The 23,491-nt window shown below is 46.3% G+C and overlaps 1 protein-coding gene across 5 annotated transcripts; it reads left to right on the forward strand.

Annotated features, from left to right (window-relative positions):
- The first annotated feature begins 773 nt into the window (after positions 1 to 773).
- LOC140418304 (uncharacterized) lies at positions 774 to 18,000 on the forward strand. Of its 5 annotated transcripts, none has more exons than XR_011944918.1 (3): positions 774 to 822; positions 1,541 to 1,647; positions 15,742 to 18,000. XR_011944918.1 is itself a non-coding variant. In XM_072501771.1 (3 exons), exon 3 carries the CDS (start codon positions 5,509 to 5,511, stop codon positions 6,373 to 6,375), a length of 867 nt encoding a protein of 288 aa, XP_072357872.1. In that variant the 5' UTR covers positions 774 to 822; positions 1,541 to 1,647; positions 5,138 to 5,508; the 3' UTR covers positions 6,376 to 7,492. The 5 variants fall into 5 exon arrangements, 3 of the variants coding, with proteins under 3 accessions (XP_072357872.1, XP_072357873.1, XP_072357874.1); XM_072501771.1 differs by lacking the exon at positions 15,742 to 18,000 and adding an exon at positions 5,138 to 7,492; XM_072501772.1 differs by lacking the exons at positions 1,541 to 1,647; positions 15,742 to 18,000 and adding an exon at positions 5,138 to 7,492.
- Positions 18,001 to 23,491: the final 5,491 nt, after the last annotated feature.

The raw sequence follows: 23,491 nt of genomic DNA on the forward strand, positions 1-23,491 counted from the left end.
GTGGGCATAACATTTGACCCCCAGGTTGCCTCATTAGTAGGTGGAAAGGCGAGAGGGCCGCCCCCGCATTGGTTCTTGGCCGCCCTGCCCCCGGCAGAGTGGAGGATGCCCCTGGCCATCCGAGGTACAGCTCGGCGGTGTAACTGAGACCAGGGTAGTAGGGAAAGGGGGGAATGGACGTGGCACCACAACAGCAGATGCCACGAGGAAAGGTGCTGCAGGGCAACAGCAGAACGGGACAGCGTTCTTCAGCCCTGGAGGGGCCTAAAACAATGTCCCAGGCTGCCCCACACCCACCACAGGTGGTGAATAGGTGGGTGGACGGCGCTCTTCAGCCCTGTGGGACCCAAAACAAAGCCCTTGGTTTTCACGACAGCCCCAGGTGGTCCCACTTCCACCTCAGACAGAGGGGTGGGAGGACAGAGGTCAGGGCCTGCAGTCCCAGGTGGTCCCACTCCCACCTCAGACAGAGGGCAGGGCCTGCAGTCCCAGGTGGTCCCATTCCCACCTCAGAGGGGAGGGAGGACAGAGGGTGGGGCAGCAGAAGAGGGGATTGGGGAGGCGGAGGAGTCAGAGACAGGAACAATCAGCGAGTCAGCCTGAGCCTGTGGCTGTTCTCACCATCTGTCACCATCACAATGTCCAGGTGTTTGACGGCAGGTCTCGACCAATAGGAAGAGGAGGCGGTAGTGGAGGACCGAGTGAGGGATCCTGGTCCTCCAACCAATCGGAGTGAATGAGGGGCGGGGCCCGCTGTGATTGAAGCATGCGCAGTGTGGGTAATGGCGAAGGTGAAGGAAGTATTTTTCAGATCGTAAATTGGTAAGAGGCGTTTAACAATATGGAGGGAGCGAGAGATGGAGAGGGTGGGCGGTAACGTTGTGTAAAGCTGTTGTCAGCCGCAAACCGCCGAAAAAAAGTTCCGGGACCCAGTTTGTACCGAGCAGAACTGCAACTCCTTTTGGCTCAGGTTAACGGCCGCCATCTTTATTGGATGTGCATCAGGGCGCATGCGCGTTTGTCATCTTTGTCGGGGCGATGTTTCAATGAGTGGGAGGAGCTTGTTCCCCATTGTTCAGAATGGAGACAACTTGTCCATTAAACTGGATTAGTCTTTGAGTCTAAATGTCTTATTGATGATGCAAAGCGGTGACAGAGATGGAAAGAAAAGGAAGCAAATCCTGCTCTCCGGATTTCACTGTCTCATTGGACATCCTGCCCATGTGTTCAAAGCTCTGTGGCTCTGTTCAGTCACATGAAGATGCAGGGCAGAAACTCGCAATCCTGTGTCAACATCACCTTCAAATCAGGGGAGTGCTGATGACAAGGGGGTGAGTGTGCATCCTGGATCAGGGAGCAGGAGGGGAGAATGTAGTGGATTTCTTTCCTGGACTGACGGTGATTAATTTTGGAAACTCGTTTTACAGGGGATTAGTAGGGGAGGATTTACACACAGCAAATTCAAACCAGGCGAAATATTTATCTTTCCTGAATTAAATTTCTGGACTGACAATGGTGCCTTTGTAAACTTCTTTCACAGGGGCTTAGAAAGGGATTCGCAGACAGGAAACTCACAACCAATCCTCACATCAAATTCTGACACCACTGTTCGAATTATCAGGACCTGGAGATTATCAACCTTTGTGTGTAAGCATTGAGTTCCAGATTGTATAAAATGACTACCTCCTGTCTCCCCTGTAGATCTTGTTCACAACCTTAAATCTGTGTCCCGTCATCCTTTTATAATCTGCTGATGGGAACAGTTTTTAAAAATCTTTTGCCGGGTTTGCATTGTCGTTTCTGGTGCCTGGGTCGATGTTGGATGGTCTGTCTGGTTTCATTTCCTTTTTCTGTGATATTGTAGAGGTTGAATGGGCTTGGACCAGTTCATTTAAGATCCAGAACACAATTGAAGTCCCCTCCAAGAATCAATTGATCTGTGTCCAGGTCTGGGATGGATCCCAACATTTTTTTCACAAATGCTGCATAATAATAATCTTTATTATTGCCACATTCTTTATTGTTAACACTGCAGAGAAGTTACTGTGAAAATCCCCGAGTCACCTATTCCAGCGCCTGTTCAGGTACTCTGAGGGAGAATTCGGAATGTTCAAATTACCTAACAGCACATCTTTTGGAACTGTGGGAGGAAACCAGAACACCCGGAGGAAACCCACGCAGACACGGGGAGAACGTGCAGACTCCGCACAGTGACCCAAGCCGGGATTTGAACCTGGGTCCCTGGCGCTGTGAAGCAACAGTGCCAACCACTGGGCTGCCGTGCTGCCCATCGTCCCAGTAAGGGGCATAGACATTCACCACCAATGTACCTGCCAACGACCCATTGACCACCATGTATCTCCCATTAGTGTCCGCAACAAGCCCAGTGACCGAAAGAGGAATCTGTTTATTGATTAGAATTGCAGCAGCTCGAGCCCTTCGTCAAAGCCTGAGTGAAACTCTTGGCTCACCCCGCTGCCATCTGGTCTGATCTCTATTTTTTCCTTCTATATATTTAGAGTACCCAATTATTTTTTTTTCCAATTAAGGGGCAATTTCACGTGGCCAATACACCTAACCTGCACAGCTTTGGGTTGTGGGGCGAAGCCCATGCAGACATGGGGAGAATGAGCAAACTCCACACAGCCAATGACGCGGGGCCAGGATCGAACCTGGGACCTCAGCGCCATGAGGGAGCAGTGCTAACCACTGCGCCACTGTGCCACCCTGGTCTAATCTCTAACCTGCAAGTGAGTCTCCTGCAAGAACACCACACCAGCATTTGGATTCTCTCAGTGAGCAAAAACACTCGACCTCTTCACTGAACCACCCAATCCCCTAACATTCTAGATGACCAGCCGAATCCAGGGTCTCCCACCCCCACTTCCCCATCATGGAGTCAGCCATTTCCATCGTGAGGGACGATCGAGTAAATCCTCAAAAGATACAGGCCAAGGGCCCACACAAGATGGCCGCCACACACGCCCTGAGAGTAAAACAAAAACAGTTCTATAGTCATCACCAGCAAGCTAACCCCTCTCTCCCAACCCCATTTCCTGCCAACGCCCCACATAATACATAAATTGAAACCAAACCCCCCCCACCCCCCCCAGGCTCAGACCCAGACAAGACCAGCCAAAACTGGTTCAAAAACTGCAGCCCCCATCTCACTCTCATTCACCAGCTTCTGGCGGGGCAACCCCTCTCAGAACAAAAAGAAAAAGAACGATGATATTGCCCACCTCGAGGATAAATCCTCACTGGAATAACTGAGTGAATCCCTATCCACACTCAGAACAGGTGAATGGTCTGCCGCCGGTATGACTATGGTGATCAGTCTCCAGCTCACATAGGGACCTGAATCCCTTCTCGTATTTCCATGGTTTCAGCATGCTGCTGGTGTCCTTGTCGCTTTCCACGTTTGACGATCAGTTGAAGTCTTGTCCCAACAGAGAGCACGTATACGGTCTCTCCCCACTCTGAATGGTGAGATATATTTTCAGACTGTGTAACTGGTTAAAGCTCTTTCCACAGTCAGTTCACTGGAACACTCTCACTCGAGTCATGTGTGAATCGGTTTTTTTTTAGTCACACTGATCTTGAAAATCTTTTCCCACAGACAAACATTTCTTCTTCCACATTCACGGGCCAATGATATTCAGGTCCTGATGAATGGAGTGACTCTGTAAAATCTTGATGTGAAGTTTGTTTTGAGTTTCCATCTGTAAATCCTCCCCTTGTAGTATCCTGTAAAAGGCGTTCACAAAAGTCATCACTATAAGGGCAGGTACAGTGGTTCAGTGGTTAGCCGAGGACCCGGGTTTGATCCTGGCCCTGGGCCACTGTCCGTATGGAGTTTGCACATTCTCCCCGTGTCTGTATGGGTCTCACCCCCAAAACCCAAAGATGTGCAGGGTAGGTGGATTGGCCACGCTAAATTGCCCCTTAATTGGAAAAAAATAATTGGTTACTCTAAATTTATTTCAAAAAAGGATTGTCTCTTTCCTAATGTTCACAATTAAATGGGTGGATTCCCCAGGAGATGGCAGACATTTCAGGGCAATTAAATTAATAATGGACAGAGATATGTCTAGTGTTGTTACATGGTACAGATTAGATATATTATTTACCGTTCTGTAATAAAGTAAATGTATAATTATTTCTCGTCTTGTAATATAAGACTGCAGCTCCATTATAGATTTCCAGTCATCTCTTCCCTCAGAGGTTTGTTAGTCTTTGGATTTCTCTTCCACAGGGACCAGTTGTATCTGGGGGTCATTGAATATATGAATATATTGAAGCACAAGTTTGACAGATATGAGGGCAGCGTGTGGAGCAGTGGCTAGCACTGGGACTGCGGTGCTGAGGACCCGGGTTCGAATCCCGGCCCTGGGTCACTCTCTGTGTGGAGTTTGCACATTCTCCCCATGTCTGTGTGGGTTTCGCCCCCACAACCCAAAGATGTGCTGGTTAGGTGGATTGGCCACGCTAAATTGCCCCTTCATTCAAAGAAAAATAATTGGCTACTCTTAAAAAATTTTTTTTTTAAAAATAAATAAATAAATAAAGTTTGACAGATATTTTTTGACAATGGAGTTGAGGGTTATGGGGAACAGGTAGGAAAATAGAGAGAAAGCTGAAATGAGGAGGGATCTCTTCACTCGAGGATGTGGTGAAGCTTTGGCATTCTCTACCCCAGAGGAATGTGGAGCCTCAGTCATCAGGTATGTTCAAGACAAATATTGATAGGTTTCTAGATATTGAAGTGATCGAGGGATATGGGGACCGTGTGGGAAAATGGTGCTGAGGTAGATCGGCCAAGGATCTCATTGAATGGTTGAGCAGACTCGGTGGGCCGAATGGCCTACTCTTGCTCCTGTTCTAACAGCTGTGTCCTGGTCAAGAAGCAGTGAGCTGAGCTTGGATCTGTCAATCAAGATGAATGAGCACCTTCAGGAGAATTGGGAGGGTGAGTATTAGATACAGCAGAGTGAGAATGGAGGGAGAGTGTGTGGGATGGAGATTTACAGCTTTTGGAGAACGAGAGAGGAAATAATGCCCCATAGGAACTAGAACCGTCTGTTCTGAATTTCTATCCTCTACTGACAATGATGACTTTTGTAAATTGTTTTTAAAGGATATTGGAAGAGGCGGAATTACAGACAGAAATCTCAAACATCACGTCTCGATGTGACAAACTCACTCGATTCCTTCTGATCTGAATATCATTGGGCTCTGAATATCATCGGCGAGAAGGAGAAATGTTTGTCCAATCTGTCGGCTTCAAAAGATTTTAAATGTGAGCGTGACTGGAAAAGCACCGAGACCCACACAACACACCCGAGTGAGAGTGTTCCAGTGAACTGACTGTGGAAAGAGCGTCAACCAGTTACACAGCCTGAAAAAACATCACACCATTCACAGTGAGGAGAGACAGAGCACATGTTCTGTGTGTAGACAAAGTTCCGCTGATTGTCCAATCTGGAGAGACACGAGGAGACCCAGAACATGGAGAAACCATGGAAATGTGGGGACTGTGGGAAGGGATTCAGATTCCCATCGAGGCTAGAGATTCATCGACGCAGGCACACTGGGGAGACGCCATTCACCTGCTCTAAGTGTGGGAAGGGATTTATTGATTCATCCATCCTGCAGAGACATCAGCGAGTTCACACTGAGGAGAAGCCGTTCACCTGCTCTCTCTGTGGGAATGGATTCACACAGTTATCCAGTCTGCAGACACACCAGCGAGTTCACACTGGGGAGAGACCATTCACCTGCTCCATCTGTGGTAAGGGATTCACTTCGTTATCCATCCTGCAGACACACCAGCGAATTCACACTGGGGAGAGGCCGTTCACCTGCTCTCAGTGTGGGAAGGGATTCACTTCGTTATCCATCCTGCAGACACACCAGCGACTTCACACTGGGGAAAAGCCATTCACCTGCTCTCAGTGTGGGAAGGGATTTACTTCGTTATCCATCCTGCAGACACACCAGCGACTTCACACTGGGGAAAAGCCATTCACCTGCTCTCAGTGTGGGAAGGGATTCACTTGGTTAGCCAGTCTGCGGAGCCATCAGCGAGTTCACATTGGGGAGACGTCATTCACGTGCTCTCGGTGTGAGGAGAGATTCAGTGATTTATCCAGCCTGCAGACACACCAGCGAATTCACACTGGGGAGAGGCCGTTCACCTGCTCGCAGTGTGGGAAGGGATTTATTGATACATCCATCCTGCAGAGACATCAGCGAGTTCACACTGGGGAGAAGCCATTTACCTGCTCCCTCTGTGGGAATGGATTCACTCAGTTATCCAGTCTGCAGTCACACCAGCGAGTTCACACTGGGGAGAGACCATTCACCTGCTCTTAGTGTGGGAAGGGATTACATAGAAACATAAAAAATAGGAGCAGGAAGAGATAATTTGACCCTTTGCACCTGCTCCGCCATTCATTCTGATCATAGTTTATCATCCAACTCCATAGCCGAATCCCGTTTCCCCCTCCATATTCTTTGATCCCCTTCGCCCTCAATGCTATATCTAACTGCTTCTTGAAAACATACAATGTATTGGCCTCAACTATTTCCTGTAGTAACAAATTCCACAGGCTCACCACTCTCTGGTTGAAGACATTTCTCCTCATCTCTGTCCTAAATGGTCTACCTCGTATCCTCAGACTGCGACCACTGGTTCTGTACACTCCCGCCTTCGGGAAAATCTTTCCTACATCTACCCTATCAAGCCCTGTTAGAATATTATAGGTTTCTATGAGATCCCCCGTTCTCTGAACTCCAGCGAATACAATCCGAACAGATTCAATCTCTCATACGTCAGTCCACAGTCCCACCATCCCAGGAATCAGTCTGATAAACCTTCGCTGCACTCCCTCTAGAGCAAGAACATCCTTCCTCAGATAAGGAGACCAAAATTACACACAATATTCCAGGTACGGCCTCACCAAGGCCCTGTATGGAACAAAGAACAATACAGCACAGGAACAGGCCCTTCGGCCCTCCAAACCTGCGGTGATCACGTGTCCTATCTAGACCAACCGCCTGTATCCTTCTAGAACCCGTCTGTTCATATGGCTATCCAGATAAGTCTTAAAAGTCGCTAACTTGTAAAAACCTTCCCCCGCACATCTCCACTGAACCTTTTCCCCCCTCACCTTGAACTTGTGTCCCCTTGTAATTGTCATTTCCGCCCTGGAAAAAAGCCTCCAACTGTTCACCATATCTATACCCCTAATAATTTTATAAACTTCTATCAGGTCGCCCCTCAACCTCCGTCTCTCTGGGGAACACAATCCCGTTTATTCAATCTCTCCTCATAGCTAATACCCTCCATACCAGGCAACATCCTGGTAAACCTTTTCTGTACTCTCTCCAAAGCCTCCACGTCCTTCTGGTGGTGCGGTGACCAGAATTGGACACAGTGTTCCAAATGTGGCCTAACCAACATTCTATGTGAAATGAAATGAAAATCGCTTATTGTCACAAGTAGGCTTCAAATAAAGTTACTGTGAAAAGCCCCTAGTCGCCACATTCCGGCACCTGTTCGGGGAGGCTGGTACGGGAATTGAACCGTGCTGCTGGCCTGCCTTGGTTTGCTTTAAAAGCCAGCACTTTAGCCCTGTGCTAAACCAATTCTATGTAATTGTAACACAATGTTCGAGCTTTTATACTCGATAACCCCGTCCTATGAAGGCAAGCATGCTATCTGCTTTCTTCACCACCACCATAAGGGGCTGGTTTAGCTCACTGGGCTAAATCGCTGGCTTTTAAAGCAGACCAAGGCAGGCCAGCAGCAAGGTTCAATTCCCGTACCAGCCTCCCCGAACAGGCGCCGGAATGTGGCGACTAGGGGCTTTTCACAGTAACTTCATTGAAGCCTACTCGTGACAATAAGCGATTTTCATTTCCACCTGTGCTGCCACTTTTAAGTATCTGTGGACCTGCACGCCCAGATCTCTCCGCTTGTCTATGCTCCTGATGGTTCGGCCATTTATTTTATAGCTCCCACCTGCACTGGATCTACCAAAATGCATCACCTCGCATTTGTCCGGGTTAAATACCATCTGCTATTTCTCTGCCCAATTTTGCAGCCTATCTATATCCTGTTGTATTCTCTGACAATCTTCACCACTGTCCGCAACTCCTGCAATCTTAGTATCACCCGCAAACCTGCTAATCAGACCCGCTACGTTTTCATCCAAGTCATTTATATATATTACAAAGAGCAGAGGTCCCTGAACTGATCCCTGAGGAATCCACTAGTTACAGACCTCCATTTGGAAAAACACCCTTCCACTGCTATCCTCTGTCTACTGTGGGGAAACGAGTTCTGGATCCATCCAGCTAGTTCACCCCTGACCCCATGTGATCTAATCTTTTGCACCAGCCTGCCATGAGGGACCTTATCAAATGCTTTACTGAAGTCCATGTAGACAACATACACAGACCTTCCCTCATGAATCATTTTTGTCACCTCTTCAAATAATTCAATCAAATTAGTGAGACATGACGTCTCTCGTACAAAACCATGCTGTCTGTCACTAATAAGACCATTCATTTCCAAATGTGCATAGATCCTATCTTAGAATAATTCTTTGAGTATAATGAGTACAATTGCAGCAAGATAACCCTGCTCCTGTACTCCAATCCGCTAGCATACCATTTACTTTCTTTACCGCCTGCTGTAGCTGCATGCTTACCTTCAATGGCTGGTATCCGAGGATACCCAGGTCTCATTGCATAGACCCCTCTCCTAATCTATGGCCGTTCAGATAATAGTCTGCCTTCTCACTTTTGATCCCAAAGTGGATAACCTCGCATTTCTACAAATTATATTGCATCTGCCATTCATTTGCCCACTCACTCAACTTGACCAAATCACACTGAAGGATCTCTGCATCCTCCTCGCAGCTCACCCTCCACCTAGCTTTGTGTCATCTGCAAATTTGGAGATATTGCATTTTGTTCCCTCATCTAAATCATTAATATATAGGGTGACACAGTGGTTAGCACAGCTGCCTCGCGGTGCTGAGGACCAGGGTTCAATCCTGCCCTGGGTCACTGTCTGTGTGGAGCCAAGTTCTCCCCCTGTCTCCAGGGGTCTCACCCTCGCAACCCAAAGATGTGCAGGATAGGTCAATTGGCCACACTAAATTGCCCCTTAATTGGAAAATACGAATTGGGTACTTAAAAATTTTTTTTTAAATCATCAATATATCTTGTGAATACTGGGGTCCCAGCAGGGATCCCTGCGGTGCCCCACTAGTCACTGCCTGCCAATTTGAAAAAGAGCATTAATTCCTCTTTGTTTCCTGCCTGACAAACAGTTTTCTATCCATCTCAATATACTACCGCTAATCCCCTGTGCTTCAATTTTACACACTAATATATTGTGCGGGACTTTGGTCAAAAGTCATCTGAAAGTCCAAATATACCACATCCATTGGCTCTCCCTCGTTAACTCTACCAGTTACACCCTCAAAGAATTCCAGTAGATTTGTCAAGCATTATTTCCCCTTCATAAATCCATGCTGACTCTGTCTGATCCTGCCACTGATTTGTAAGTGCTTTGCTAAAAAATCTTTGATAATGAATTCTTGATATTTCCCCACTGCCGATGTCAGGCTTACTGGTCTAAAATTCCCTGTTTTCTCTCTTTAAATAGTGGAATTACATACTCCACCCTCCAATCTGCAGGAACTGTTCCAGCGTCTATAGAATCCTGGAAGATGACCACCAATGCATCCACTATTTCTGGAGCCACTTCCTTAACTACTTGTGAATGCAGATTATCAGGCCCTGGGGATTTATCAGCCTTCAATCCCATCAATTTCCCCAACACCATTCCTCTACTAATATTGATCTCCTTCAGTTCCTCCCTCTCACTAAATCCTGCGTCCCCAACATTTCTGGTATCTGATTTGTGCCCTCATTTGTGAAGACAGAACCAAATTATGTATTTATTTGCCCAGCAGTTTCTTTGTCCCCTATTATACATTCCCCTGTTTCTGAATGTAAGGAAGATGCATTTATTTTCATCAATCATTTTCTCTTCACATACCTATAGAAACTTCTACAATCAGCCTAATTTCCTGTTTGTGCTAATCCCAACATCACCACTGCAGTTTGGGGGCTATGTACGATGTCCATTATTTTTTTTGTCCCTTGCTGTTTCTCAGTTCGACCCATACAGATTCCACATTGTCGGAGCTAATACCCTTCCTCTCTATTGCATTAATTTCCTCTTTAACCAGCACTGCCACTTCACTGCCTTTTCCTTTTTGTCTGTCCTTCCTAAACACTGAATATATTCAGTTCCCATCCCTGGTCATCCTGCAGCCATGTCTCCATAATCCCCATTATCTCACACCCGTTTACGTCTATTTGCTCGATTAACTCGGTTATGCCGTCTGCAGTCACACCAGGGAGTTAATATTGGGGAGAGGCCGTTCACCTGCTCTCAATGTGTGAAGGGATTTTATTAATTTATCGCAGTTCCTGAGACACCAACAAGTTCACAACTGATTACAGGGATTGGATTCTGCTGTTATTGTTTCTGTTCTCAATTACATCAAGGACTGCAGTTTGTTTATTCTGTTGGCCAATGGGGATGGTCAGAGGGTTTCTTTCTGCTGGACTGGCCGGTCTCACGACTTTGCCTCCAGTGGGCTGAATCTTTCTGAGTCTTCTTGCGAATATTTGGTTTCACATTTCACAAGGATCAAAGAGTGAAAGGGGGTTTGGAGGTTACAAGATGTTTCATTACCATTTCTGTTTGGAAACTCCAAACATCATGCGACATTGCCATGAAATTGGGCTATGTTGTTACATGGTTCTTTTGTTTAATTTATCTTGGTGCTTCTCACAGAAGAAAACTATTAGGGTATGAGGGGCAAGTTGTCTGAGGTGCACTGGAAAAGTACATAAAATAGTATGATGCGAGACAGGCAATCACTAATATTGAAGGAATTATTACAGATTTACACGGGGATTGGTTAGCTCAGTTGGCTGGATGGCTGGTTCGTGCTGAGTGACACCACCAGCACAGGTTAACTTCCCATACCGGCTGAGGTTAGCCATGGTCTGTGTCAGTATTTATGCTCCACATGATCCTCCACCCACCCCTCTATATCTCCCCCCCCCCCCCCCCCCCCCTCCATGAGCATCTCCTTCTATTCCTTTCTCCCTCATGTATGTATCTAGCTTTACGTTCAATGTATTCATGCTGTTCACCTCAACCACTCGCTGTGGTAGCGAGTTTCACATTCTCACCACTCGCTCGATAAAGAGGTTTCTACTGAAATCCCTATTGGATTATTGAATCCCTTCATAATCTTAAAGATTCCATCAGGTCACCCACCAGTCTTCTCTTTTCCAGAAAAAAGCAGCCCCAGCCTTTCCTGAGTGTTAAATGCTCTCAGTTCTGTATATTATGAATCTTTGTTGCACCTTATCCAGCGCCTCTGTTTCCTTTTTCTAAATGGAGATCACCAATGTTGACAGTGCTCCCAGTGTAGTCTGACCCCAGTTGAACAATTCCTCTGCTTTTCAATTCTATCCCTCTGCAATGAAACCCTATATATGGGCCCCATACTTTGGGAAAGATATGAAATTCTTAGAGAGGGTGTAAAGGACATTAATGAGAATGGCACCAGAGTTGAGGGACTCCAGTTACTTGGAGTGACTGGAGCAGCTGAATTTCTCTCCTGAGATCACAGCATCTGGAGGGTGGGGAATGAGGCCATTCAGCCCTTTGAGACGGTGTCGGCTCTATGGAGCAAGCCAGTCTGTCCATTGCCCATTCTATCACTAAATCCCTGTGGTTTATTTCTCTCAGTGCCTGTCCAATTTCCTACTGAAAGCCATCATCTCTGCATCTCCTACCCTCATAGGCAGTAGCTTCCAGGTCATTACCACTCGCTTTCCATGTACACCAGGCTCCTGGAGCACAGAGGAGTCTATTTGGCCCATTTGTTCCATGCTAGTATTGTACCATGACCCATTTCATCCCACAGTTCGACTATTTTTTTCAGAATGCACCAAATTCCTTTTTGGATGTTACAGTCCAATGAAATTCTAGCACCATTTATAGACCGTGCATTCCACACTTGATGTGTTTTAGAACAAATAATTGTGGATATGGTGTATCTGGAGATTCACAGAGTATGCAAAATGGTATCAGTGACGTGGTTATTACACAAAATTATGACTCAATCTTTATCAATGATTTTGGTGAGGACACTGAGTGTAATGTATCCTAGTTTGAAGACAATTAGTACAAATGTACTTTTCTATAAAACCTCTCATGACCACTGGACCTCCTAAACTGTTTTAAAGCCAATGGAGTACTTTTGAAACATATTCACTGTTGTAATGTAGGAAGCTGTAAGTACACATGTGTAATCACATTTAGTTTAAAAATTGTTTTTTTCATAGTGTATTCACTGTCATTAGTAACAAGGTCAAGGAAGCCCTTTTATACCTCAAACATGTGGCTTCCTGCAGCCATTTCACCTTCTGTCCCTTTCCGATTTAACTATGTATTGATTTCATAGGAAAAAACAATAAATAAATTAATGATTATTCAGTAGCGAACATTGATTATCATTAGTGACTTGGTATATTAGGTTATATTGCAAAGACTCGATCTTTATTTTAAAAAATAAACAAGATCAACCAAAATGTTTCCAGAAACTGCAGAACTATCAGAATTTGTTTGAAAAAATCAATTCCTTTATAACTTTGGGAAGTTACAAAACATCATATTCTGCCAAGACTATGTGGGCTAGGCAGTGGTGTAATGGTATTGTTACTGGGCTAGTAATCCGGAGACCTAAGTTAATGCTCTGGGGACCTGGGATTGAATCTGCCTATGAAAGATATTGAAATTGAATAAAAGTCTCAAATTAAACTTCTCATGATTGTTGGAAAAACCTGTCTGGGTCACAAATTCCTTTAGGAAATCTGCTCTCCGTACGTGTCCTGGCCTACACGTGACTCCAGATCCACAGCAATGTTGTGATTGACTTGAACGTGCCCTCTGAAATAGCCTCAAAAGACACGCAGTTCAAGTGCAATTGGAATGCCAGTAAATGCTGGTCCAGCCAGTGACCCCCACCTCCCATGAATAAATAAGTTTTAAGAAGACTCTTTTCAATTTGAAGATGAGTAAGAAAATGTCTCTTTGATTGGATTTGATTTATTAATGAGGTACAGTGAAAAGTATTGTTCTACAGTCCAGACAGATAAGTCCAGACATGAAAAAACAAAGTGCGGATCTTGGCAGTTTGCTCAGTTCACAAAAGAATTTAATGGCTTTGTATTTTTTTTTTATAAATGTTTTATTGAGAATTTTTTCCCAAACAACAATTTTTCCCCTCTTACAAAGCAAACGCAACAATAACAATACAGAAATTTTAAACAATACACAAGTAACAAAACCCCTTTATCTTTGACCTAAACTAAACCCCCCCCCCCCTGGGTTGCTGCTGCTGGTCATCTGTCTTCCCTCTAACGTTCCCCTAGGTAGTCGAGAAATGGCTGCCACCGCCTGGTGAACCCTTGAGCCGATCCTCTCAGGGCAAACTTTATCTGCTCCAGTTTAATGAACCCCGCCATATCATTTACCCAGGCCTCCAGTCCGGGGGGTTTTTAATGGCTTTGTAGACGCAGATTAACATTTTAGTCAGCATCTGAAACATATCTAATGGTAATGTATGCTCATATAGACAGACACAAACAATACTGTAACTGAATTCGAGGAAATGGCAAAGATTTAACTGAACCACCTTTTTGAAAAATTCGGCCTTCATGACAGGGAAACAGGAAAAGCCACTCAGGGAGATGAGGAAATCCAGGCTCAGTGCGGATTTGCTGTCACCCCTCCTTTCTTATACATGAACGGTATATAGGCTGCAGAATGTTTCACACCAAAACACAGAGGGGTCAAATATAAGCAACACATAATTCTCAATTCTCTTCCATTTAACTATATTTGACTTTGTTCAAATGCTGACAATGGTCAAACTGAACAAAGATTCATGGGATTTGTATTACCCAGTGAAAAGCTTTCTTTTCTTGGTCAGTCGTGTTTGCAATTCAATGGTGTATATTTCAGAGTTATTAAGAGTGAAGATTCGAGAGCTATTGAATTCAAAACAAAGTCATATATAACAAATAAATAAATATATTGAATACTGAAACATATTGAGTAAAATTGGTGGAAATTTTCTGTTGGAAGATAAGAATGATGCATTAATGATTTAAAAAATAAAATATTTAGAGTACCCAATTCACTTTTTCCCAGTTAAGGGGCAATTTAGCGTGTCCAATCCACCTACCCTGCACATCTTTGGGTTGTGGGGGCAAAACCCATGCAAACACGGGGAGAATGTGCAAACTCCACAGGACAATGACCTAGAGCCGGGATCGAACCTGGGACCTCGGCGCCGTGAGACAGCAGTGCTAACCACTGTGCTGCCCTGTGATGCATTAATGATTGACCAGAGAGCATTGTTCCGTTGGATATTTGCTGAACAAATGCTAAAGTTCAATATAAGTTCTAAATCTCATAGTCTTACAAGTTGAGACATCTGTTTTAAAGGAACCGCTGTCTTCATGTAATAAGTGACCTGGCCTCCCAGCCGAACCATTGAAAGCTGCAGCAAGACTGCAGTTGAATGTTGCACAGGGCCACTGGGTACTGTGCTGCCAGCTGCTTCTGTGGTGTAGCGGTTATCACATTCACCTACCGTGCGAAAGGTGCCTTGTTCGAAACTGGCAGAAGCATTAAATACTTCCGATTTATGATGTGGAGATGACGGCATTGGACTGGGGTGGGCACAGTAAGAAGTCTTATAACACCAAGTTGAAGTCCAACAGGTTTGTTTCGAATCGCTAGCTTTCGGAGTGCAGCTCCTTCCTCAGGTTAATGAAGAGGTGGATTCCACAAACACATATATAGAAAAATTCAATGATGCGATATAGTTCTTTGAATGCGAGTCTTTGCAGGTAATTAAGTCTTTAAAGGTCCAGACGGTGCGACTGGAGAGAGGGATAATCACAGGTTAAAGAGGTGTGAATAGTCTCAAGCCAAGCCAGTTTGTAGGATTTCGCAAGCCCAGGCCAGATGATGGGGGGTGAATGTAATGCAACATGAATCCAAGATCCCAGTTGAGGCCGTACCCGTGTGCGAAACGTGGCTATCAGTTTCTGCTCGGCGATTCTACGTTGTCGCGCGTCCTGAAGGCCGCCTTGGAGAACGTTTTCCCGAAGATCAGAGGCTGAATGCCCTTAACTGACGGAAGTGTTCCCTGACTGGAAGGGAACATTCCTGCCAAGCGATTGCCGCGCAATGTCAGTTCATCCATTGTCGCATGGTCTCGCCAATGTACCACGCCTCGGGACATCCTTTCCTGCAGCATATGAGGTAGAAAACATTGGCCGAGTCGCACGAGTATACTGGGTACCTGGTGGGTGGTGATCTCACATGTAATGATGGTATCCATGTCGATCTGGCACATCTTGTAGAGGTTGCCATGGCAGGGTTGTGTGGTGTCATGGTCGCTGTTCTGAAGGCTGGGTAGTTTGCTGCAAACAATGGTCTGAGGTTGCCCGGTTGTTTGAAGGCAAGTAGTGGGGGTGTCGGGATGCCTTTGGCAAGATGTTCATCTTCGATGACGTGTTCAAGGCTGTGAAAATGATATCCTAGTTTCTCCGTTCCAGGGAATTCGTCAGACGAATGAAGCTCCAGAAGTTCTTCCACAGACCCCAAGAGACCTACAGCGAACCCAATGAGACAACCAATGAACCGGAACAGCAGACCGAGAGACCTGTGGGACTGGAAGATCCAGCCAGCAGGAAGGGCTGGAAAACCCCACCCATTTGAAACAAACCGATCAGCTGATTCTGCTGCTCCTCTTCCACGAAACCACTCAGTAAAACTGCCTCGAAAGTCCTTTCTTGTCCAAATTCATCTTTCCCCTCTTTTCCTGGTCTCTCCCATCATGCTCCATCAGAGCTCATCTTGTCTGTGAGACTTACCCTTTGCTCCTTTGACCCGATTCTCACTAAACTGTTGAACATCCAACTTCCACAATCTCCACCTTTCCACGGTATTTCCATGGAGTCAGTGTCTTTGTGCATTTCCTCTTTAGACAATCAAGTGAAGCTTCGTCCTCACACAGAACACGTGTATGTTTCTCCCCTTAGTGAATGGTGTGGTATTTTTTCAGGCTGCAACTGGTTAAAGCTCCTTCCACAGTCAGTTCACTGGAACACTCTCACCCGGGTGTGTGTTGTGTAGGTCTCGGTGCTTTACCAGTGACACTGATGTTTGAAATATTTTCCCACAAACATTTTTCATTCCACATTCATCGTCTGAGGATATTCAGGTCCTGATCAACTGAGTGACACAGTCAGATCTTAATGTGATATTTGGTTTGTATTTCCTGTCTGAAAATCCTCTCCTAATGCCCTGGAAAAGGTATTTTCAAAGGGCACACTATCAGTACGGGATAGAAATTCAGAACAGATAATTCCAGTTTCTGGGGAACATTTTTCTCTCTCTTCTGTCCCCAAAGCTGTAAATCCCCATCCCACACACTCCCTCCTACCTGGGGCTGAAATCCAAATAAAGTATTAGATCATTATTTCTGCATCCTTTTACCAAAGTTCTCATTAGAGGTAAGAATATGCTTTATAAGTCACTTCATTCATGACTTATGACAGATATTAATCTGAATCACCCTGACTGAGCAAACAGAATAACAGATGTTAACCTTGTGTCCAGAACTGACTGTGTGGAGATTAGATGGGCAATCACGAAGGTCGTTTCTCCAAATCTTCCAGGGTTTCCTTCGTTCTTCCTCTCCCACTCGAACTAAGTTACACCGGATATCAGACTCAGGGTCCATTCTGGTTCTCTTTCTGCTGACTAAATAACTTCAATCAAATATGGGGAAGACTGAATCCACTGTTCGTTTCCTGCTCCAACCTTCATTCCTGACATACCGACCCTATCCCTCTCCCTGGCAAAAGTCTGAGACTTCGCCAGTCTCTGTAAACTTTGTTTCACATTTGATCCCAATATGAGCTTCTGACCTCATAGAATCATAGACTTTACAGTGCAGAAGGAGGCCATTCAGTCCATCGAGTCTGCACCGGCCCTTGGAAAGAGAATCCTACCAAAGCTGACATCTCCACCCGATGCCCGTAACCCCACCTAATCTTTTTGGACATTAAGGCAATTTAGCATGGCCAATCCACCTCACCTGCACATCTTTGGACTCATGTCTGTGCTATCACTAAGACTTCCTGTTTCCACCTACGTTACATTATCCGGCCTCTCTCCTGTGTCTGTGCGCCTGGGGCTGAAACCTCGGTCATGCCATCGTAACCCCCCGATTCGACAATTCCATTTCACACCTGGCTGCTCTCCCACATTCTACCTCTGTAAAAGTAAAGCCATCCAAAAGTCTGCTACCCATGTCTTAATTCACAGCCAGTTCCTTCCCCCTATCACCCCTGTGTCCGAGACTTGCATTCGCTCCCAGTCTATTCCCACCCTTGTTTTCAAACCCCTCCATGGCCTCATCTCTCCCTGTCTCTGTCATCTCCTCCAGCCCCACAAACCCCTGAGATATCTGCACAGCTCTGATCCTGGACTCTTGCACACCCCCGATTCTAATTACTCCGCCATGGTTTTAAGTTCCTTCGGACCCAAGAACTGAATTCCCTCCCTAAACCTCCCAGTCTCCACCTCACATACCTTATTTATAACTCTCTTTAAAACTCACCTCTTTGACCAAATTTTTGGTCACCTGTCCTAATATCTCCTTTTGTGTCTGACTTTGTTTTATAATGTTCCTGTGAAGTTGACTGGGATGATTTATGATGTTAAAGGTGTTATATAAATAGAAGTTGTCGTTGTTGACTGTAACCCTGACCTCCTGTTTTACAATAACCCATTGGTTTCACAACAAACTCTATCTCTGATTTATTTCCCCCTGCGGGTTTGCAGCCTCTATAAAAACTGTGGCCGTTAACTCAGGCCTGTCACCGGGGTCAGGCCGCAGCTGTCTCCATGGAGCTCAATGCAAAGCCGAGCCCGGAAACTTCTTGTTGGGGTTTGCAGCCCCCACCGGTCTTCAGTGAAACCTCGCAGCCTGGTGCATCATCGGCACTGCGCATGCTCCAGTTCACAATGCCCGGGGACTGATTGACTGCTGCTCTGGACCAATTGCAAGAGATGGGCGGATCTGGAGGACCAAGCGGAGCTGCTGGTCCTCCAACCAATCAGACTGAATAAGGGGCGGGGCTGGGACCCGGTCTCACACGTTGGTTGGTTGACAGTTCAGGATTCAGGCGATCGGGTGGAAATCGTGAGCCGGTCAGATCCCGCCTGGTGAGTCCTGAGGGAGGGATGGAGCCGGCGGGTGCGTCGGGAGGCTTCATAAACACTCCGTGTAGACCGAAACTCCGAATACGAAGCTCGGATACATCAGTTGAACCGGCGAAAGCTACTCGGGCTTTTCCCGAGACAGGCCCGAGTCGCCTGGCGCATGCCGAGGGAGCGAGAGCCCCGGCTTTGCTCCGCCTCCCATTCACTCTGATTGGCTGAAGGACCGGCTGCGCTCGTTCCATCCTCCAGCCCCGCCCCCTCTTCCCATTGGTCCGAACCCGCCGTCAATCAGTCCCCGGGCATTGTGAGCTGGAGCAAACCCTTCACAATCATTGTCAGCTCCCTGGTTTGCAGCTGCGGAGCTTCTCCCTCCCTCCCGGGAACAGGCCCAGGTTAACTGGCACCATCCCGCTTCAGACACTGGAGGATGGTTCACATCAGAGGATGGGGCGGGGGACAATAAATAAGACCGTACACTTTTTACTCAAATCAATGAGGACAGCAATTTCACACTTGGAGTACAGTGTTCAATTCTGGTTGCCACACTACCAGAAGGAAGTGGAGGCTTCAGAGAGGGTGCAGAAGAGATTTACCAGAATGTTGCCTGGTATGGAGGGCATTAGCTATGAGGAGCGATTGAATAAACTCGGTTTGTTCTCACTGGAACGAAGGAGGTTGAGGGGCGACCTGATAGAGGTATACAAAATTATGAGGGGCATAGACAGAGTGGATAGTCAGAGGCTTTTCCCCGGGGTAGAGGGGTCAATTACTAGGGGGCATAGGTTTAAGGTGAGAGGGGCAAGGTTTAGAGTAGATGTACGAGGCAAGTTTTTTACGCAGAGGGTAGTGGGTGCCTGGAACTCGCTACCGGAGGAGGTGGTGGAAGCAGGGACGATAGGGACATTTAAGGGGCATCTTGACAAATATATGAATAGGATGGGAATAGAAGGATACGGACCCAGGAAGTGTAGAAGATTGTAGTTTAGTCGGGCAGCATGGTCGGCACGGGCTTGGAGGGCCGAAGGGCCTGTTCCTGTGCTGTACATTTCTTTGTTCCAGCACGGCGGCATAGTGGTTAGCACAATTGCTTCACAACTCCAGGTTGAATTCCTGGCTTGGCTCACTGTGCGGAGTCTGCATGTTCTCCCTGTGTCTGCGTGGGTTTAGAACAGAGAACATACAGTACAGAAGGAGGCCATTTGGCCCATCGAGTCTGCACCGACACACTTAAGCCCTCACTTCCACCCTATCCCCGTAACCCAATAATCCCTCCTAACCTTTTTGATCACTAAGGGCAATTTATCATGGCCAATACACCTAACCTGCATGTCTTTGGACTGTGGGAGGAAACCGGAGCACCCGGAGTAAACCCACGGGGAGAACGTGCAGACCCCGCACAGACAGTGACTCAAGTCGAGAATCGAACTTGGGACCCTGGTGCTGTGAAGCCACAGTGCTATCCACTTGTGCTGCCCCCTTGTCCAAAATTGCCAGAGAAATTAGAATTGCCTGTTCAGAATTTCTATCCTGGACTGAAAGTGATGGCTTTTGTAAACTCCTTTTACAGGGGGTTAGAATTGGAGAATTTGCACACAACAAACTGAACCCAACAGAAAGGTTTGTCTCTTTGCAAATTCTATCCTGCATTGACTTTTGTAAAATGATAGATTACAGCGGTCAGGAAATATTAAATGGAGTGGGGCCTTTTTTCTATTGAAAACAAGGAATTAAGCAGTGGCCTGATACAAATCTTTAAAATTATCAGTAGTTTGGAAAGGGATAGATAGATAGAATTTACAGTGCAAAAGGAGGCCATTCGGCCCATCGAGCCTGCACCATCTCTTGGAAAGAGCACCCTGCCCAAGCCCACACCACCCTATCCCCATAACCCACTAACCCCACTCAACCAACACTAAGGGCAGTTTTGGACAGTAAGGGCAATTTAGCATGGCCAATCCACCTAAGCTGCACATCGTTGGACTGTGGGAGGAAACCGGAGCGCCCGGAGGAAATCCACGCACACATGGGGAGAATGTGCAGACTCCGCACAGACAGTGACCCAGCCGGGAATCAAACCTGGGACCCTGGAGCTGTGAAGCAATTGTGCTAACCACTATGCTACCATGCTGCCCACTATGGGATGATGTGGGAGAGTCCAATAACAGGGATCATCAATAAACAATGAGTCATAAATTCAAGAAGTTATGAATAAATCAAAGGGGGCAATATGGACAAATTTATTTACTTACAGGTTTGGAATGTGCAATTCATTACCATGGAAAGATGAGATAGGTGGGACAGTAGGAGATTTGTGCCAAGTGAGGACAGCAGCAGAATCTGTGCCAAAAAGGCCTGTTTGTGTCTTATATATTCACAGTAATTCAATGCAATCACCTTTTACAGAATATTTGCAGATGCAAACATCATGTTGAGATCTGACAGAGACACTTGATTCATCAGGACCGGCCTTTCAACGTGGAAGGACCATAAGACATAGGAGCGGAAGTAAGGCCATTCGGCCCATCGAGTCCACTCCACCATTCAATCATGACTGATTTCAACTCCATTTACCCGCTCTCTCTCCATAGCCCTTAATTCCTCGAGAAATCAAGAATTTATCAACTTCTGTCTTAAAGACACTCAACGTCCCGGCCTCCACCGCCCTCTGTGGCAATGAATTCCACAGACCCACCACTCTCTGGCTGAAGAAATTTCTCCTCATCTCTGTTCTAAAGTGATTCCTTTTTATTCTAAGGCTGTGCCCCCGGGTCCTTGTCTCCCCTGCTAATGGAAACAACATCCCTACATCCACCCTATCTAAGCCATTCATTATCTTGTAAGTTTCTATTAGATCTCCCCTCAACCTCCTAAACTCCAATGAATATAATCCCAGGATCCTCAGACGTTCATCATATGTTAGGCCTACCATTCCTGGGATCATCCGTGTGAATCTCCGCTGGACCCGCTCCAGTGCCAGTATGTCCTTCCTGAGGTGTGGGGCCCAAAATTGCTCACAGTATTCTAAATGGGGCCTAACTAATGCTTTATAAAGCTTCAGAAGTACATCCCTGCTTTTATATTCCAAGCCTCTTGAGATGAATGACAACATTGCATTTGCTTTCTTAATTACGGACTCAACTTACAAGTTTACCTTTAGAGAATCCTGGACTAGGACTCCCAAGTCCCTTTGCACTTCAGCATTATGAATTTTGTCACCGTTTAGAAAATAGTCCATGCCTCTATTCTTTTTTGTCTGTTTCGTCTTTGGGGGAAAAGGTTAAAAATCACTGTGATTGGAAAAGCACCGAGACACAGACATCTAAGTCATTTTCCACAGTTAGCTGGAACTGAGGTTTAACCAATCACACAGCATGAAATTAAATTGCAGCATTTACATCAGAGAGAGGCCGTACTCAGGCTTCAACTGATGATCCAAGCTGGAGAGAGATAAGGACATTCGCACCAAAGGAATAAAGAAGCAGCAATTGGACATTCAGCCCCGTGAGCCTGTTCCACCATTTAATAACATCACGGCTGATCTGATAGTGATGTAAAATCTGCATCCCACCTACACCTGATAACCTGTCAATAACTATGAAGAAACCATGGAAATGTGGGGACTGTGGGAAAGGATTCAATTCCCCGTCTGAATTGGAAACTCATCGACGTGTTCACACTGGGGAAAGGCCATTCATCTGCTCTGTGTGTGGGAAGGGATTCACTATGTTATCCAACCTCATCACACACCAGCATGTTCATACTGACCAGAGACCGTTTAAATGTGCTGACTGTGAGAAGAGCTTTAAAAGCAGAAAGCATTTACTGTTCCACCAACGCAGTCATACTGGGGAAAGGCCGTTCACCTACTCCGTGTGTGGGAAGGGATTCACTCAGTCATCGAATCTCCGGACATACCAACGTGTTCACACTGATAAGAAATCTTTCAAATGTTCTGACTGTGAGAAGAGCTTTAAAAGTAAAAGGTGTTTAATGATACATCAACGCACTCACACTGGGGAGAGGCCGTTCACCTGCTCTGTGTGCGGGAAGGGATTCACTTGTTCATCCCGGCTTCTGATTCATCAATCTGTTCACACTGACCAGAGACCTTTTAATTGTTCTGACTGTGAGAAAACATTTAAAAGCAAAAGGGATCTTGTGAAACACCAACGCATTCACACTGGGGACAGGCCATTCACCGGCTCCAAGTGTGGGAAGGGATTCACTCGGTCAGCCCACCTTCTGAGACACCATCGAGTTCAGACTAGGGAGAGACCATTCAGCTGCCCTATGTGTCAGCAGGAATTCAATGTTTCATCCAACCTTCTGCAACATCAGCGAGTTCACACTGGACAGAGACTGTACTCTTGCCCCATGTGTGACAAGAAATTCACTCAGTCATCCCACCTGAATACACACCAACTTGTTCCCACTTGTTCAGAAACCTTTTAAATGTTGCGACTGTGAAAAGGGATTTAAAAGTAAACCGAATCTGCTGAAACACCAGCGAGTTCACACGGAAACAGAATCATAGCATTTACAGTGCAGAAGGAGGGCATTCAGCCCATTGAGTCTGCACCGGCCCTTGGAAAGTGCACCCTACTGAAGCCCATACCTCCACCATAACTCCATAACCCCACCAACCTTTTTGGACACGAAGGGCAATTTAGCCTGGAAAATCCACCTAACCTGCACATCTTTGGACTGTGGAGGGAAACCGGAGCACCTGGAGGAAACCCACACAGGCACGGGAAGAACATACAGGCAGACAGTGGCCAAAGCCGGGAATTGAACCAGGGACCCTGGAGCTGTGAAGCAACAGTGCTAACCACTGAGCTACCATGCTGACCACACATGGGAGCGGTGCTGGGGAGTCACTGGGAGAGGCTGTTCAACTGCTCCACGTGTGGGAGGAGATTCACTCAGCCAAACAACCTGCACAGCAGGGTCACAGGCAACAGCAGGGTTTGGATTCAGCTGTTGTTGCTGCTGTTAGTCACATCCAGGACTGAATGATGCCTGGACGCCTGTTTCCAGTGGGGCTCCACAGTTTTCCGGTATATATCAATGATT

Source organism: Scyliorhinus torazame, chromosome 5 (genome assembly GCF_047496885.1).
Source record: "Scyliorhinus torazame isolate Kashiwa2021f chromosome 5, sScyTor2.1, whole genome shotgun sequence".
Taxonomy (NCBI): Eukaryota; Metazoa; Chordata; class Chondrichthyes; order Carcharhiniformes; family Scyliorhinidae; genus Scyliorhinus; species Scyliorhinus torazame.